The sequence below is a fragment of the Sturnira hondurensis genome, unplaced genomic scaffold, assembly GCF_014824575.4.
Source record: "Sturnira hondurensis isolate 20B ecotype Veracruz unplaced genomic scaffold, ASM1482457v3 Scaffold0018728, whole genome shotgun sequence".
Classification (NCBI taxonomy): Eukaryota; Metazoa; Chordata; class Mammalia; order Chiroptera; family Phyllostomidae; genus Sturnira; species Sturnira hondurensis.
In genome coordinates this window covers 8,052,671-8,071,746 of record NW_028091359.1, presented here as the reverse complement: position 1 = coordinate 8,071,746, position 19,076 = coordinate 8,052,671, and the positions used below count along the sequence as shown (strand labels likewise).

Sequence of the window (19,076 nt, the reverse complement as noted above, 5' to 3'; positions counted from 1 at the left end):
TAAGCCTTTTGATCAGTGCTGACAAATTGCTTTCCAGAAGTGTTTTGCAAATTTGCAGTTTCACTGAACAGTCCCCGAGGGCGGCTGCCTCACATGAACAATTTTTCTAATTTGCACTAATTGTTTGTATATATAAAGTATCTCTATAATTTTCATTTTCCACTATTTAGAAAAGTTGAAATGTTTAATATCTTTATTGGTCTTTTCTTTTTATTCTTCTGCAAAGTATCTCTTTAGCCCTTTGTCCATTTTTCTGGAAATTGACATGATACACACACCTTCCATATTTTTATTTCTTAAATATATTTTATTGGTTATGCTATTACAGTTGTCCCATTCCCCCCTTTATTCCCCTCTGCCCTGCACCTCCCCTCCCCTCCCACCCACATTCGTTCCCCCGCTTAGTTCGTGTCCATGGGTCATGCACATAAGTTCTTTGGCTTCTCCATTTTATACTATTCTTAACCTCCCCCTATTTTGTACCAACAATTTATGCTTCTTATTCCCTGAACCTTTTCTCTCATTCCTTCCATATTTTTATTTATTGTTTCAAAACTAGCAGTGGCCCTGTACATAGTACTAATTTATAAGCTGATATTCTAAATAATTAAATTTCAGTCAGTGATTCACCGTTCTGCATTATTAGTATACTCTATATCATTAGAATGAAATTCATGAATGACTCATAGCAATTTAAATGAAAAGCAATTTACAAATACATAAAACTATTATTATTATTATTATGTAAATGCACTAGAGATAGATACCAGAATAATCCTGCAGCCAGTAAATCCCTTACACTGGATTAGAAATGATTCTAAACTTCCTACTTACAGGTCACAACAGTACTGCCTATGCCACAAATAGCCATGGTATAGAGAAAGTAGAGACTAAATTATGAGGCATATGTTCTTTTCTCCACTATTAAAAAAAAAAAGAATCACTGCCTTTAGTACAATGGTTCCCATTCCTTCCCCATGCCAGAACAAGGTCACATGCACCATTCTGTCTTTACCTCTGTGGCTTACTCTAACCTGCCTTCCTCGCCAATCCATGCACAAGGCTTTCAATAGAGATAGACTGGCTATCCTCCCTCCCTCCCCTTCAATAACATGCATATCGCCCCAGCCAATGTCCATACAAAACGGCAACCAACTACTAGAGAACTTCGTAGCCTCACCTATACAATAATCTCCCTACCAACCTGTCTCAGCACTGCTCCTAGGCTGTAAAATTCCCACTTTAGAGTTCAGTTATTTCCAGGAAACCAGTGGGAAAACTCACAGCCTGACTAACATTGAGTGGTAGCTAAGAACGGTAGAAAAGACAGTTCTGAACGTTAGACATCTGGTTCTGTTACTGATTAGCTTTGCAACCAAGTAAATCAAGTTGCTTAATTTCCCTGATCTTTGGTTTCTTTACCTGCCTTATGGTATGATTGGAAAGATACAATAGTGAGATATATGGAAAGTTTTACCCGATGCTTGACACAAGGAAACTTCAGTATCAGTTCGTCCCCAACTATTTGGTGAGCACTTTCGAAAGTAACAGAGGCCACTAGGAGGCAGCATTAGCACGAAAAAAACTAGTTATGCCACATACACACACACACACACACACACACACACACACAGAGTCACATACAGATGTATATGCACATACTCTCACATGTACAAATAGCATACATACTCAACATACAAACCACACACAAGGAATAAACATTGATACATATGCATACCAAGCACACATTCTATTGCATCCAGAAACATGCTCACACACACATGCACACATCCCAAGCTGTTTCCTTTCTTTTTATCTTTCGATCTTTTATTTAGTGATTACAGTGGAAATAATCTCCAGGCTAGGTAGTGGGAAATCTCACTGAAAAATACGTAGTGGGTTTGGGGACTCAGAAATGAGACACCATACACTGCAAGATCGAGCAAGGCCTTACAAACCAGAGAATTCATTTTCTGTGCTCTCAACATCTTGCAGAAATACATTCCAGCATGACAGACAAGTTAAAACCGGGGCACCTTTGCACTGAGAAGCCCATCCTGCCATGATCCAGGAGAAGAAAGCTGATCGTTGGGGGCACATCCAGGAACCCACGTGTCCTATACAAAAGCCTCAGTGGCCACATACAGTTTATGAGGATCACCATGTCTGCCGTTGCTAGTTAAGTCACAGTACACAGACAGGAAAGACAACATTCCCGCCTAGGGTGGTTGGGTGGTAACCAGCGGCCGATGGCTATAATTTCACTCTTCCTCCAGTGGACTACATTGGGGGTGGAGGATTATCACTTCCTAGACTATCAGCCAGCAGGGGAGATCACTGCAGGCTGTGGCTAGGGAGGGTAGAGCTGAGTTTTGATAACAGGCAATCTGGTGATCTAAGCATTTAAGAAAAAAACATTTGGAAAAGAGTCTACTGATGGGACTAAATGGACTACTTAATCACTAAACAGAGGGGATGCAAATGGGTAGTTTCTACTGATGGGATGGCTCCTCTAATTCAAATTGCCTTGTCAGATTGCAAAAATAGCAGATTTTTCTTTCTGTGAAAAAATCATTAAATTAGATGAATCAGTACTGTGGCCTAAGCTCCAGAGTCTAGTCTGACTATTTTTTCAGGGATCCGATCCTACCCAGCAGCCTGAAATGCCTTCCAACGAACCAAGTGGCACAAAAAGCCATCTGCAACAGACTTACCGAATCCTGGGAGTTTCTTTGTGGAATAGGCTGTGGGGAGAGGGGATGGAGAAGTGTTGTAGGTTTGAAATAGGAGTGCTGGGCTTGGGAGCTTTTAACATTCTGCACGCAGATATTTCCACACAACAGACATAATGCTAATCAAGATGGTGTGGTATTGGCAAAAGAACAGACAGATAAACAGAACAGAGTAACCAGAAATAGATACCCATATATATAGCCAATCTTCAATAAAGGAGTAAAGGCAATACAATGGGACAGAGAGAGTCTTTTCAGTAAATGGTGTTAGAACAACTGTACAGCCATGTGCAAAAAAAAAAAAAATGAATGTACACATAGACCTATCACCCTTCACAAAAATTAACTTCAAATGGACCGTCAACTGAAATGTAAAACACAAAACTGTATCCCTAGAGGACAACATGGGAGAGGACTTAGATGATTTGCAGTGTGGTGATGACTTTTGAAAAATTTATTTTTACTGTATTTTTTTTCCATTACCATATACCCTCTTCCACCTCCGCCCACCCCTCCTCACTGCAATCCCCACACTGTTGTCCATGTCCGTGAGTCCTTCTTCCCTTCTGCTCAATCCCTCCACCTCTTAACTGCCCCACCCCGAGCTGTCAGCCTGCTCTCATCTACGAGTCTGTCTCTATTTTGCTTGTTAGTTCAGTTTGTTCATTAGATTCCACATGTGAAATCATATGGTATTTTTGTCTTTCTCTGACTGGCTTATTTTACTGAGCAAAATGTTCTCTGGTGACTTTCTAGATATAATACTAAAGAAAGATCCACAAAGCACTGATAAGCTGGAATTCATCAAATTTTAAAATTTCTGCTCTGCAAAAGACAGTATCAAGAGAATGAGAAGACAAGCCACAGACTGGGAGAAATTATTTGCCAATGACAGTACCCAGTAAATGATTGTTATTCAAAATATATGAAGAACTCCTAAAATTTAACAATAATAAGCCATCTGATTTTTAAAATAGGCCAAAGATCTTAACAGACATGTCACCAGGAAAGATACACAGATGGCAAATAAGCAATGAAAAGATGCTCCATATCATATGTCATCAGGAAAATGCAAATTATAACAAGACACCATGACGCACTCATCAGCATGGCCAAAATCCAGAACACGGACAACACCAAATGCTGATGAGGGTGCGGTGGGAATGCAAAGTAGTACAGCCGATTTGGGAGACAGTTTGCCTGTTTCTTGCAAAACTAAACATGCTCTGGATGAAATGGGTGAAAGTGGCCAAAAGGTACAAACTTCCCATTACAAAATATGTAAGTCCTGGGGCTGTAACGTGCAGCACGGTGACTGTAGTTACTACCGTGCTGAACATTTAAAAGTTGACACGAGAGTAGCTCTTAAAAGTCCTCACCACATGAAGAAATGTGCAATTGTACGAGGTGACGGATGTTTACTAGATCATTTCACAACGTATGCGTATCTCAAATCGTTGTGTGGTGCACCTGAAACCGATGGGATGCTGTGTGTCACCTACAGCACAACAAACAAACAAACAAATGAACCAAACATATGATCCACAAAAACCTGCGTGGGGTGTTTATAGCAGCTTTACTCATAATTGCAAAAACTTGGAAGAAATCAAGATGTCCTTCAGTAAGTGAATGGATAATAAATAAACTGGTACATTCAGACAGTGGAATATTATTTGGCACTAAGAAATGAGCTCCTGAGCCATGAAGAGACACAGGGAAACTTAAATGCACACGACTGAGTTGGCAAAGGCTTCGTGCTGCATGGTTCCCACGACAGGACATTCTGGGGAGACTGTAAAAACACCAGTGGTTTTGAGTGTGTGGGGGGACGTAAATAGGCAGGTCACAGAGGGTTTTTAGGGCAAATCCTCTGTATAATGTTACAACGATAGATACATGTCATGATACATTTGTCCAAATCCATACAATGTACAACATCAAGAGAGAATCCTAAGGTGAATTATGGACTTTGGGTGATTATGATGTGTCAGTATAGGTTCATCTTTGGTAATATATATATATATATATATATATACACACACACACATGTATATATACACACATATGTACATATATAGTCACACATATATATACACATATAATTATGACAAGTGATGTTGATGATGGGGGAGGCTGTGCGTGCATGCATTGGCATAGTGGTATATGTGAAATCTCTGTACCTTCATCAATTTGTAAACAAAAATGGTTTAAAAAAATAAAGTCTCAAAAAGATGTTATAAAAATAAAACTACAAAATCTGTGGACTTGTTTTGTTTTGGTTTTGGTGTGTGGTTTATTTTTATGTTGTTTATATTCTTTCAACAATGTTGTCCCAAATCCTTCTTGAGAGCATGCACGGTGAGGTATTTGGCGAATTAAAATACTGAAACGCTTCTACACCAGTTGGTAGACAGCTGTTGCCCAGAGCTTGGAGTGCCAACAACAAAGAGGCTACCAGCTCTTCCCGTAAGACCCCGCTGCTGCTTTCTCGTGGTCTAACGACTGAAAGTTAATGCCTGGTAGAACAGCGGAGGGGGAGCGGGGGGGCTCCCCCCTGACTCCCCCTACCCCCCAACTCCGAATCACAATCCATTCTGACTAATCCTATGACCTTCTGTTTATACCCTTAAAAAGGTCATAACTAATAAATGCTTAAATTTTAAAACCCCTCACTGAGTCCCTTCAGTCATCAGATGTGATGATTCAAAAATTCTGGATTAATGTCTTCATTGATCCTCGTAGGTAATGGTAATTGTGAAAGAAGAGGGCGGGGGGTGCGAACTTTTATAGAGAAGCCCCTAGAGCCCCTGAACGAAAGGCCTGGAGCTCGGGTGTGTGCTCGGTAAGCTCCCACAACCACGCCCCAGAAACCAACAAAGATCTGCAACTTCCTGTCACTGCTCTGCCTGTGATCAGCCCTGTCGGTTCCCTCCCCGGAGCTGAGAGACAGTGAACAACTTAGAGGGTCTGTATACTTACACATTTCGATACCATAAGGTGAATCATGAGAGGCTTTGCAACAAGAGAGAGGACAATGGAAACAGACACTCTCTCCTTTCCTGGCAAACCCAGCGATTATGCCTGAGGCTGGGGAAGTGCTATAAATCTTGGCTGCTGTCTTTGCATTCCCAGAGTTGTTAGGTGGGATCAGAGGGGGTCCATTTTTAAATTAATATGTGACAAATTAAAGAAAATAGTGGTTATTTAATTACTATGTGACAAGTTACAGAAAACTTTGTGCTAAGGGAGGAAATCCAGGGTGGATGGCTCTACTGTTCAGCAAAATCCCCAAATAGGGCTTTTAAGTTTAGAAGGGGGAGGCCCCACACCTTCTTCAAAACTAACCCTCCATCCCACAGAGAGAGGATTGAGGTGGGAGAGAAACGGGACCCCAGGGCTCATCCATCATAACAAGATGGAGGGCAGAGTACTGGGTACAGGTACTGATAAGATGGGGGATTTGGTAGTGTCAAACTAAAAGGAACGAACAAACAAAAAAACCCCAGTCTTTTCTATTTTCTCAGTGAACTAAGGAGCAAGGTCATCAGTTGAAACAGAAGAGAGAGAAGGTGGCTTGAGGAGAGAAAGAACCATTTTGCAGACAGGGGCAGGAACAACCTAAAGGAATACCGTGGCTTTTCTGGGCAGAGCTGAGAGCTCAGGTCATGTTTGTGCCGCTGAACTGAAAGCAGGGCCTATTAGAGTGATTGCTTTTCCCAGAGACAGTCAGCTGCTCTGGTGGTATGGGCAGAGGGAAGGCAGCAAGGGCCCGGGGTGGGTTTGCCGCCATGTATTACAGAAGAAGCAAGGGGCAAGGGAATTGAATAGGAACAAAGGAAAAATGTTATGACAGGTCACGGAATTTTAGTGACGAAGGAGAGATTTTTTTAAGGCATTTTATAAACCGGACACCAAAGGTTCAAATCCAGTTCCCCTGACCTAGAAATCCATTCTCATTCCTTCAGGGCCATACTTCTCAAACTTGAGAATGCAAAGAATCACTCAGGGACATCAATGCCGTGTCATCAATGCAGACTCTTGGACCATCCTCACAAATTCTGGGGCACAGCCTTTTTTCTTTGTAATATGTACCAAGTGATACGGATGTAGTGGGGGAGGGCCGGTGTGTGTGGACCGTTCAAGGAGAAATACTGAACTATAGCTGTTTCAGGGGACAGAGAAGGGAGAGGGGAACTGGGTCACTCAGATTGCTGTTTACACTTTTCATTTCACAGCAATGACATCCTGATGCTCCAAATACATGGGTTCTTAACCAGATAGCATAACTAAAACTAAGCCCAGGATGAGTAATGATACAACAGCTCAGACCATAAATCCAGTCATTTATTTGTCTCTACTTCCACTAGGTTTCTTGGACAAACACAGATATGACGGGCAGTTTTGAATCGGAAAACCAGTTCAGCATGGCTTCACATCGGATGCGTCCGTCTTCCAGAAAGCCAGAGAGCTGTGCTCTGTGTGGGGAGAAAAAGATAAACACGCTGTGAGAAACAACCATTTCTCAAATTTGTTAAATGGCTAAGACAAATCAAATGTGTTTTAAATGTGCCGAATAAAAGGAATTGTATGAATGAAATCCTATAGTGTGAGGTTTATGGGATAGGACAAAGCATTAGGGAAATGGTAAGGCCCTCGTTTCCAGGAGAGAAAATAAAAGCTGTGTAACTCTGAGAGTCAAGATTTAAAAAGACAGAACTGTACCAGCCCTTACTTCTTCTCCAATGCCCTATCAGGACGGCATTTGTCCGGAGACTGGGAGGGAGAATGGCTTGAATAGATACATCAGCAAGGCTATGTTTGCTTTTCTTTTTTTTAATTATCCTCTTCTACTTTTTTTTTTTACAGATTTGTACTGAGCTTACCGTGCTTTGTTAATTTCGATATTTAACATCTCACCAGGGCTCTGCTCTGTTTTGAATAATAACAGTTTATTCAGTGCATCTCTAACCCTTCGTAATTATAATAACTGTCATCGGCTGAGCACCGATTCAGTGTCAGGAGTAATGTTTTGGACAATCAAACTCACGAGGTGGGTATTATCTGCTCCTTCTCACTCCCTCTGCCTCTCCAGCTGGCCGCTTCTCAGACCCCTCTCCCCTCCTCCCCCTCTGCTCCCGACTCTTCTTTCCAGCCGGTGTGGGGCTGCCCAGCATTCTCGGGCCATTTCTACACCTACAGCCAACCACAGCTTCCACCTCTGCTGGTTCTTCCTACAGACGACAAAGATTCAAAAGATTCAAAGATTCAAACCCTAAACCCCAAACCTTACATGGTTACCAGCTCTAAGCGCTGGCCGTTATACACTTTTTTAAAAAATCTCACACAGACATAATTATCTTCCTTAAAATATTTTGCACTGATGAACGCTATGTTCTAGTGGGTACTTTTCAAACTCTAGCAAATGCTGAAGGAAGGGGAAAAAGGTTGGGTCTGTAAACCAGTTACCGTTGCCATGAGTTACTTTGTCATTTGGGATGAGTTCTTTATCATTTGGGACCAAAAAGTGGCAAATATTCCATTTATTATCATTATTATTATTATTACTATTCAAACTTAATTTGGAATTATAACAGATAGGATAATTCACCTCAATATTCATCAAATAAAATCACAATCACAAGTATTAAGGAAAAGAATTGGAAAGAGAAATGGTTAGAGGGCACCCACTGTTTCATCTCACTGTTGCTCCTGTCCCCATCTCTTTTTAAAAGTCCAATGACCATGTTGACATGGCTCGTTAGGGTCGATATATAATAAAGTAGTGATTATGGTGAAGGGCAAGTGGAAGTCCTGGCTCAAAGCTCCAGTGTTAGACTCACCCTTGAAGCATTTGGGGATTTCTAAGGTGCCGTCTATGCACTCAGCATCCTCTGTGTAGCTGCACTTCTTCTCCTTGTTTTTGCAGAAGAAAGAAACTTTTTGACCATGCAGCATTCCATTCTTAAATTTTTCCTGGATCTTTACTCTCTCCCCTTCAAATATCACAGTTGCTTTTTTAACAGATACACTACAAGATGCTGAAAGAGACAATATCTATAGTTAAGACTTAGGAGTTCTTAGTCTTTCTTCAAGAGAATGTAGCTTTGTGAGCCCGTAGATGAGGACCCCTGAAAAATCACTCAAGAGAAGAAGATTCCATGACTGTACATAGGGAATAACATCAGTATCATTGCTAACAACAGCTCTTTAGCAACAGAACCATTAGTCACGGATTCTGAGATGGACTTTTCTGCCCCTACAGTAGCTACATCACAAGAGCAGAAACGTCAGACTCTGGGCTCCAGCGAAGAACTTCTACCAGACTCTGTCATATCATGTAAGCCTACACTGGCCCACTCATAACCCATTTGTTGACCTAGTGCACCCACCCCACCAGCCACTTTGAGGGCTGGCTGATAACAGCTCACAACCGCTCCTTTCTCTGAAAAATTGTCTTCAGCCATAAGGAAGTCCCCTCTCCCAGGAGGTAATGCAAATCTGTTCCCAACCCCAGGGTCAGAGAAGAGAATAGCCCACAGTCAATGACTCAGAGATACAAGAAACAGGTCCCCTCGCTTCTTGGTGAGATCAACTCTGGGGCAGAATTCATAATCCAGAGCCCCCAAGGGGTGTAACTGAGGCTAAACTCTGGTTGAGACCACATGCTTGCTCGAAACTTAGTTGGATCGGCAGTAAGAGCATCACCTGGGAACTCGGTACCAATGCAAAGCCTCGTGTCCTGGCCCAGATCTCCTGAATCAGAAACTCTGTGGGATTCTGGTGCACGATGAAGAACCAGCCCCTGACACACAGTGGGAGGTCCGGTCTCCCACTCCATCCTACCTGCCTCACTCTCTCCCGAGACACCCAGTAAATCAACTGCACTTGAATCCCTGTCGCAAACTCCGCTTCTAGGGCACCCCAAACTAAGACACTAGCTGTATGTCATGTGCCTGCTGTTTCTAATTCCCTTTCTGCTTACACTGTCCAGCCCACCTGAGCAGACACCTCCTGCTAGGTTGTGGTTTTCCGCATAAGCATGACACTGACCATACCAGAGGATAGACACCCAACTGAAAACAGGCAAGTAGCTCGGGGGAAAGATGTGTTAGTGATGAATCCTTTAGCTGAGAGGTGCAGAGGTAGAGTCCAGCCAGGTTCAAGGCGAGTAGGCAGAGAAACAGGGAGATGGGAGAGACCATGAGGCCATGGAGATGTGAAAAAGTAGCAACTGCTCCTAACGTGCAGCTCCAGTTCTTGGGAGGAGGGGTTGTGCTTCCTGTTCTTCACTGCCCATCAGATTGCCTGCCATCCAAGTATAAGCCTCCATTCCCTTGAAATAGCTCGAATATGCGGTTGGTTTTTGCAACCACGAGGAGAGTCTTAACCAAAACCGAGCAGAAATGGGTGCTCACAGGCACTTATATCCGTGATAAGAATCCCACATAATCTTCCACCATATTATCAGTACGATCAGTTTATTTCACACACTTTAGTGTCAAACGACCTTGCTAGGCATGAAGCTGCACAATAAGTCCTAAAGCCTTTCACGCGCCAGTAGCTGTGAAGCAAGTCTGAGCAACAAGTCCAAGAGGATTGGAACGAGAAAACGGCGAGTAAAGGTGACCCACTGGTAAGTTCAGAGACATTTTAAGACCTCACCCATATTTCATACCTTTACAACTGGGCTGTGCAGACCAGTTTCCAAATTTGCTACATTCTACTTCTTGTGGGCCATCCAAGACATACTTCTCGTGGCAACCATATGTGGCTTTATCCTTGTAATAAAGGGCTTCTTTTGCAGGATAGTTCACAAAGCCATTGTTTGGTCTTGATGGGAATGGGCATTTTACTTCTAAAAAGTTTACACAATAAGATATATTAGTATAAATAGTGAAGTTGTCCAGTAGTCTTGGAATACATAGTTATACTCTAGTACCTTTATACCATTGATCACTGGGGGTTCCAGTGACTAGAATGCAATGTCTAGGTATATTGTTGCTTAATTTTGTTCTCCGGATCTTATATTCATGAGGCCCTTGATTGTATACAAAAGGGTCATTCAGATACTTTCACCACTTTGAAAGTATATGAATGAGCCCTGGCTGGTGTGGCTCAGTGGATTGAGTGCTGGCCTGTGAACCAAAAGGTCACCAGTTCGATTCCCAGTCAGGGCACATTCCTGGGTTGCAGGCCAAGTCCCCAGCAGGGGGTGCATGAGAGGCAACTACACATTAATGTTTCTCTCCCTCTCTTTCTCTTTCTCTTCCCCTCTCTCCAAAAATAAGTAAATAAAATCTTTTAAAAATTGAAAAAGTATATGAATGAGTCACCAAGTTCTTAGGGCTTTCATGTAATCATAAGGTATTGTTTATTGTGAATTTCATCTCCATGCAGCCTAAGACGGCGAGTTTGAAAGAAGGGAAAACAAAGTCTGTCTCCTTTAATCAACTAGCCATAAAATTGGAACACAAAGACTCTCTCCATGCACATTAGCACACCATTATTTGGATTTTAAATGTTACAACACATTCTTCAGATGATACAAGAAGCCAGAACAAAATTCAAGGGAGGAAAATGGTGCCACTTCCAAGTTTTCTTAAGGCTTCCCAAATCCATATCTCTATTTACCCCAATACAACAAGACAAGGGTGAAGCCAGGAGTGCAGAACTCTTGGGAGATAGAATAATGAGGCAGTCTAACAGGACGAACTTCAGTGTTGGACTGCTTGGTTCAGTGTTGGCTCTTCCACACATTAGGTGAAGAAAAGGATGTAGGAGTCTATAATAATACTAAAAAAAAAGTCCATGGAAGAAAAGCTCATCTCTGCAGAGGCACACCAGCTGATCAATATAGAAGGGAAGATGGAATTAGAAAGCCACCATTTGCAACCGCCTGCGTCAAAACTGGAGCATCAGTGAACGCAGAAATTCCATCTGGAGGAAGCATATCCACACAGTCACCAAGTGTCGTCCACAGGTAACTTACTAATTCCAAAGAAAACAAGGTTCTTCACCAAGAGAAGATCTGCCACACCCCACCCAGTTAAGGGATCAAACTAGACAGGACCAGCGGTGGACCAATACGTGATAAAATGAACTCTTAACAAAGTATAGAACTTTAATCACAAGTAAAAAAATCAACCAAAATTCCGTTATGAAACACTCCATAAGGCAATTTGCCCGTACTCTTTAAAAATGTCGATGACAGACCACTCAAAAGGCAGGGGGTCATTTTTAACTGAAGAGGCTAAAGGGACATGACAACAAAACAGAATGTGTGACTCGGAATTCGATCTCACGTAAAACAAAGCACGCACGTAAAGGGTGCTTCTGGCTCAATGAGAAAAGTGTCCAGATGAAATGTTCCTAATTGTTTATATTATTAGGACTGTTCAAATTATTCTTAATAATTCAAAACATGTTACATGTCTTGGGAACAGTGACGATAGGAGACTGTCCTTGTGCTTAGAGTATTCATGATGGGTCAGGGACAAAAAGTACCTGGGCCAGGGGATGGATGGCTGAAAGTGTCACAGCATGCTGACAGTCGATACATCTAGGGGACAGGCTGGAAAATTTTTTCAAACACCTACTACTTAGGTGTCACTAGTTTTCAAAAGTGGGAATTTCACTATCATAATCGTTGTTTTTTTTTTATCTTTGCACTTACCCCTGCATTCTGGTAGTTCAGTCCAGTTGCCATGTTTTGTGCAGGTAATGGTATCATTTCCAAACATGGCATAGCGTGGCAAGCACTTAAAGACTGCCTTGTTCCCATAGAGGGCGCTGTCTCCAGAGAATGAGCTGTTGGTGGCCAATGACTTAGAAATACTAAGTACTGCAAATTTAGGTATGGATGGTGGAGGGCAGCTTACAGCTGGAGAAAGAAAGAACTGTTATTTTTATGAAAATTATTGAGATTTTTAAAGTATATTCTTTCCAGAAAGGAAAAAAATCTGAAGATTAACTTGAGAAAATGCAAGATTTGGTCAAATGCCATGTTAAAAAAAAAAGGTCAATTTTAAACTTTGATCTGGAAAGCAGATGCCTGTTATACGATAACATAGTGCTTAGGTTTCTGTGAGTCTTTGATCCCAACGCAACCTCAGAAGATGTTTCTGGAAGTCAGAGCAGGTAGACAACGTTGCTGAGGGACCCTCCCGTAATCATCGCTGTTGACAGCAACTTGGTGCAAAGCTGCGTGCGCTCCACTTCTGAGCTCCACTGCAGTTCAGGTTCGTTTGTCCCTGTGGAATACCTCCTGCTTTTCGGTCACTCTGGAGCTCATACAAACACCCTTCCACAGAGAAATGGTACAGGCTGTCATCCTGACCTGACTCATGTGAAGTCTGAGTGAGTCCAGGGAAAGTCACGGTAACATAACAGAAGTTAGTGGAGACCACAATGTGATTTCGCTTGAATCATCCACAGCAGCAGTCCCCAAACTTTCTAGCACTAGGGGCCGGTTTCATGGAAGACTATTTTTCCATGCACCAGGGTAGGGGGGACGGTCTCAGGATGCTTCAGATGCATTATATTCAAGCTCACCTCCTGCTACGCAGTCTCTTTCCTAACAGGCCACAGACTGGTACTGGTCCATGACCCGGGGCATTGGGGACCCCTGATATAGAGTCTCAACATGTGATCCGTGGACCAGCAACATGAGCACTGCCTGAGCAATGCAGAAGCTCAGGCCCTACCCAGGACTCATGAATCAGAACCTGCATTTTGTAAAGACGCCCCGACGATTCGTACGTACGCTAGAGTATGAGAAACACTTGTTTAGGTTAGACTGAAGCTAAAGTAGTCAGTCAACTTTAACTAAAGAGAAAAAAGGGACTTCACATATCCTCAGGGGAGGATTTAAAACACATACATACATACATACATACATAAAAAGGGAAACTATAAGAACCATGGTGACTCCTATGACTGAGTGAAAAACTATACTTAATTTAGCTTAAAATAATTTGGGGGGTAGTTTGGTGTTTCTTAAACTAGTGTTTATTTGAAATTCCTTCACTTTTCCACTTCTTTTGCTGGGACACACCTCACTGAAATGTCAAAAATTCATAAGTATCATTGTAATGCCTGGGCCTTTTGGTCAAAGATTGAACTTGCAAAAATCACAAGTGAGGGCATGTGAGAACGTCCCTCCCCACAAAAGCAGAACCCAGAGCTGACCCTGACTGCTCCACTGAGCGTCCCCTGAACTAATCTTATCTCCAGTGCCTTTTGCAGGAAACTCAATTAGCTTTTTGGATGCAGGGCCCTTTAATAGGCTCTAGACTTACCATGAAGCTGACTTCCTCGTCTCCCTCATCACTAGACTGACTTACTTGCTGGGGGCGGAGCGAAGTCCCCCTTAGCTCAGTGGCCTTGGTGCTGAAAACAGGATGTAGTGCATATTATGTCCTCAATACATGTCTATTGACTACATGAATAAGTGAGTGAATGAATGGATGAATGAATGGGGTTCCAGAGTGGGAAGAAGGTGTTTGATGCAGAAGTTCTTGTAGTCAGATGGTGGCAGTCCCTGGTAGACCCATGCCACACATACCCAAGCCCCTGCCCAAACACTGTGGGAGAGTTGGAATTAATAAACCCAGAGACCCCTGGCGCCATCAGGGAGAGGATGCAAAATGTGTTCATGAGTAGAAGGCTTCCCTTCTGTCATTCCAAAGTCCTTCTTTCCTCCTGCAGAGGAAGATGTTATCAGGATGAATACTCCCTACAAGGGCAACCAGCCACCTCATGGAGCTGAGACTGAAGGGTTTCCAGGTGTGAGACTTAGAGTCCTGAAATCAGAAAAGTCCCAGGTAAACCAACTGGTCACCTCCCCTGTATCTGAGACCCACAGACTCACGGGCACAGACAGGAAGGTCCGGACTCCATTTTCCTTCCTCAGTGCATTGAGCAGATTTACTTCCATTCAGATAAAAACTGCAAAAGGGAAATTTAGTCCATCAAGCAGGAAAAGAATCCATCGAGAGCACCTCAAATGTCTTTGCCCTTGTATATTGCTTCAGATTAATACTATTGACTTTGTTCACATTTTATAACGTTGTTTTCCTGTGGAGCTTAACACACATACAAGGCTCAGGTCTCCCAGCCTAAACCTGCAGGTGAGTCACCGAAGAAGGGGAGGGTTCCATAGCTGGTGGGAACAGTGACCAAACCTCCAACTTGTCATCTCCAACCAGCTGGACCAACTGGTTGATTGTTACGTGAAGCAAAAAAAATGAAATAGAATCAAATTGAGTAATCTCTACTATTCATTTTCTGAGAGCCCAGCGACACAAATGTATAAAAACAATGCAGTCTATTATCAAGGTGATCGCTTTGTAAGTTACATAAACGTCTAATCACTATGTTGTATGCCTGAAAGTAATACAAGATTGTATGCCAACTATAATTTTAAAAGTTTAAAAATTCAAAAACAAAAAACCAATGCCGTCTATTTTCATCGAAAATGTAACATTCTGTCCTCGGAGCCAGTTTTTCCAGTGTGCTTTATCATCAGACCCCCCAGTAGTAATTCGGGTTTCAGATGAGAGGACTGACTGCATTTCTCTTTCGCACACAGGATTGCCCAATCTCCAGTCCCAAACAAGGATCCTCAGTAAAGCTTTGCCCAACCATATGGGCAGTCAACGTGCTATACTGCCAGTGACACCAGTGGTGTCTTTGCTCGTAAGGCAGACGGGCTGTACTACCAACCAGAGGCTTTCTTCCTGGGCACGTCGTGCTGCATTGAGAACCAGAGCACTGTGCCCTACGTCACCACGCTCCCAGTCTTCTCCGCAGAATTCCCTTCTAGAGACTGCCAGCTGAGTCAATCAAGTCAGCATCATGGCTAAAGCCCAAATCCAATGCCCATCCTGTTTTAATCCTCATATCAAGATTGGGCCCAGAAATGATAAGGAATTACTGTCCAATTTCAATAATCTTTTTTCTAATTTTTTTCCTTTTCACTGAATTTATTGGGGTGATACCAGTTAACAAAATCATATATAGGTTTCAGGTGCACAATTCCACAACACATGATCTGTAACTGCACGGTGTATTCACCACCCTAAGTCTGGTCCCTGTCATCACCACTTACATCCCCCTACCCTCTCCCTCCTCCCCCCTACCCCCCTTCCTCCAGCAATCACCGCACTGCGTCCATGAGTTTTTCTCTTTTTTTCTGTTTTTGCTCAATTTCTTCACTTCCTAACCTCCAACCCCCCAGACAGCTGTCAATAATTTTAATGTACCTCATCAGATAAGTAACTAATCAGACAAATTAGATATGTTTTGCTAATTGTCATATTCCCCACCCCTTACCCACCCTCAACACCATTGTGTATTTGTATTCAGTGACTTGCACTCAACAAGTCTAAGGCTAGAAATAAAGTCTGGACCAGTCCTGAGGTTTAGTTTAAGGGCATAGAAATGAGCTCCATGATTAGCTACTCGGAAGTCCTTACCCAGTGTTACAAGTGAAACTGATCGTGTTGGGATATTCAAATGTTGAATAGCGGACTGCTCCATTTGGTAAGATTCCAGCGAAAGGACACACTCTGGCTGTGATTTAAAGATTAAAAAGGTAAATACCTATATAGAGAGTTCCCTATTAAAATAAAAATATATAAACTCATTTCTATCCTTTGGTCCAATAACTCTACTGGTAACATTCTAAGAGAAATAACTAAAATAAGTCAAATGGTATATGCCTGAATGTGTTCATTGCACGGTTACCTCTGATAACAAAAACTGAACAGTCTAAATGTTTGCTCTCAGGGTATTGTTTTAACCAATGATGGGAAATCAACAGTTGAACTATAATATAGTCAACAAAACATTGATTATGAAGACTGTAGAAACACAGTCAATGTTTCTGCTATACTGACGAGACTAGAAAAATATAAAATGGTCTCTGCTCTCTGCAACATGCAAACATGTACACATGGAGATGACTTTAAAATGAAATTGTTAGTGTTCTAGAGTTATAACTGTCTTAAAGGGGTTTTTTTTTCATTAAAAGTTATGTTTGGTCTTTTTAAATCAAAGAGTATGTTAAAAATCACTTGTATGAATATGTATACTTTTCGCAAATATTATGTCCATATGACCAAAATAAGCAAAGCCTAGATAGGTCCATATAGTTTTTTTAGTGCTTAACTTCTGCATAAAATTGTCAGACATTCTATCTGGTCAATTGCTCAATGTTCAAGTATAAAAATAATACCAACTTGGTATCACTGAGGGTGCATAAAAGTAACCATCTACCATAAAGACATAATGAGATACAAAGGTATATAATTTATGTTATCTTATTAATTTAGTATAATATATAGCTATTCTTTATTAGGAATATGACATCTAATATATACATAGTTCAGATGAAATTTATTATCATTTCACTAACTATTAAATCTGCTTTCATTTTGAGGCAAAGTCCAGCAATATGATGATTCCTCGTGTTTATTTTTTTTCAAGTGTCTCCTTGGCATCTCCTTAAATTTTAGAGAATCTGCACTTCTTTTTTCACTTCCGCAGTGTTCCCCTCTCCTTTTATCACACCAGGTGCCTTCAATTCCAGGCTAAGCTTGCCTCCCCTTCTCTAAATAGTACCTACTACCTTGGCCTCATCTTTTATGGAAATGTCCCCAGACCCTCTTGTTTCTTCACAGCCCCCCCCCACACACACAGCTCTGCTGACCTTCTGCACCCTGCGCAGCACAGTAAGGGAGGCTACCCCCCAAAAAAAATGTCCAGAGTCCAAGCCAGAGGAGAGAATGTGCAAGCAGGCACTGACTTACGTGTGCATTTCAGTGTGTTGATGGGCCATATTCCAGACAGAGGGCAGGTGAACCGTCTCATCCCTCCGCGGGACGCATAGCCTGGCTGGCAGGAGTATATTATCTGCTCGCCTGGTTCATAGAACGTTTTTAAGGGAGTAACTGTGGCAAACGGTAGCTCTTCTGGCTTGGGACAGGCTAAAATCGAGCACAGAGCAGCTGGTTAAGAAATCTAGATGTGCATATTTCAGTTCAGCTGGCATAGAAATTAAAACTTGTTAATGCCACTCACAACAACTCTACAAAGTCCTGCGCCGTATCTCATCTAATCTCCTCAACGACACTTTGAAGGGTACTATGGTCATCCCCATTGTACAGGTCAGTACTCTGAGGCTTACATTGTCTAAGCCTTTTCTGGAGAACCTTTAAATGTGGCAAGATTCAAAAATAAGCATTGATCCAGTCTCTCCAGCATCCGCCCTAGAGGGAGTTTAAGTTATTAGCGATCCCTGGGACATACCAGGGGGCTGTGTAGATCCACTATTTCTGCAAGAGCGAGGAGTACTTACCCCGTCCTGCAGTCGCCACATGGCAGAGAAAGCTCGAGAACAAGAGCAGCACTGGAGGAATCATTGTGGATGGTTCTCACAGACACTGCCAAAGTGGCTTTCCTCTACCGAAAAGGCAGATGCACATAGGAAAATGCTTAACTATTAACCATTTTTGTGTACTTATTTTGTCTGTAAATAGAAGATAACATATCACGATTTGAAAGGAACTCCGAGGCCTACATCCTTTAATCATTTACTTTCTTTCCACTTCTGCAGGTCTGTTGTGAAATCATTGGTTGATGGTTTTGGTCTTTATAACGATTTTGTTAAAGGCACAAAACAGTCCATTATTGCCACTGATAGAACCCTGGTGATTCCCAGGTTGCCAGGTCTTCGGTCCAGACCTCTAGTTTCCCATCCTTTGTCTTCTGCTCATTGTGGACAGATCACCCTAAGACTGAAGTGACTGCTTCACCCCCCAGCCTTGGCGTATAAACTCAGGATCATTTCTTTCTTTCGGGGCTCCAGTCTTCACCCCTCTAACAAGATATTCTCGTTTCTAGAGGTATGATTCTTAAGAACATGACAGAGGCTTCCATACCTAAAATGTCTAAAAAATGGAGTTTGTTATTCTCTCACCCCATGGCTGTTTCTTCCAGATTCCCCTTTTGCCTGCTGTGGGCAACAAGATCCTTCCGGGGGCTCCGGTTATGCCCTCAGAGCTATCTTTGACTCCTCAGTCGACTCGCATCAAATCAACACCAAGTCTTGCTTAGCCATTCTCAATACTTCCTAGATCTGTGTAGATGGACGTTTAGATCTGTTTTAGGGATTGGAAAATTGACCAGGACTCACAGAAGAAAAGGAGCTGGGTAGGGGAAGAGAATGGTGATGACGTTGATGGGGAAGGTTCAGAGGGGACCATTTGTGACTGCACAGTTCCCTTACACTTCATTTGCTCCAAGAACTGCATATGCAAATGAGCCATGGCCAGGCAATATATA

General features: G+C 42.3%; 1 protein-coding gene across 1 annotated transcript; it reads right to left on the bottom strand.

The window, feature by feature from the left end:
* Positions 1-7,055: 7,055 nt before the first annotated feature.
* On the bottom strand, positions 7,056-18,217 carry APOH (apolipoprotein H). Its single transcript, XM_037070093.1, has 8 exons — positions 18,091-18,217; positions 17,543-17,719; positions 16,208-16,304; positions 14,602-14,678; positions 12,406-12,612; positions 10,408-10,587; positions 8,573-8,770; positions 7,056-7,207 (listed from the first exon to the last, which is right to left on the bottom strand). Exons 1-8 carry the CDS (start codon positions 18,152-18,154, stop codon positions 7,152-7,154), a joined length of 1,056 nt encoding a protein of 351 aa, XP_036925988.1. The 5' UTR covers positions 18,155-18,217; the 3' UTR covers positions 7,056-7,151.
* Positions 18,218-19,076: the final 859 nt, after the last annotated feature.

Bases quoted from the DNA above. Each gene is read 5' to 3' on its own strand.
- APOH (XM_037070093.1), bottom strand. From the start codon at position 18,154: ATGATTCCTCCAGTGCTGCTCTTGTTCTCGAGCTTTCTCTGCCATGTG. The intron at 16,305-17,542 runs GTAAGTCAGTGC...TTTAAATCACAG, and splicing joins CAACACACTGAAATGCACAC to CCAGAGTGTGTCCTTTCGCT. The intron at 8,771-10,407 runs GTATGAAATATG...TGTCTCTTTCAG, and splicing joins TGCACAGCCCAGTTGTAAAG to CATCTTGTAGTGTATCTGTT.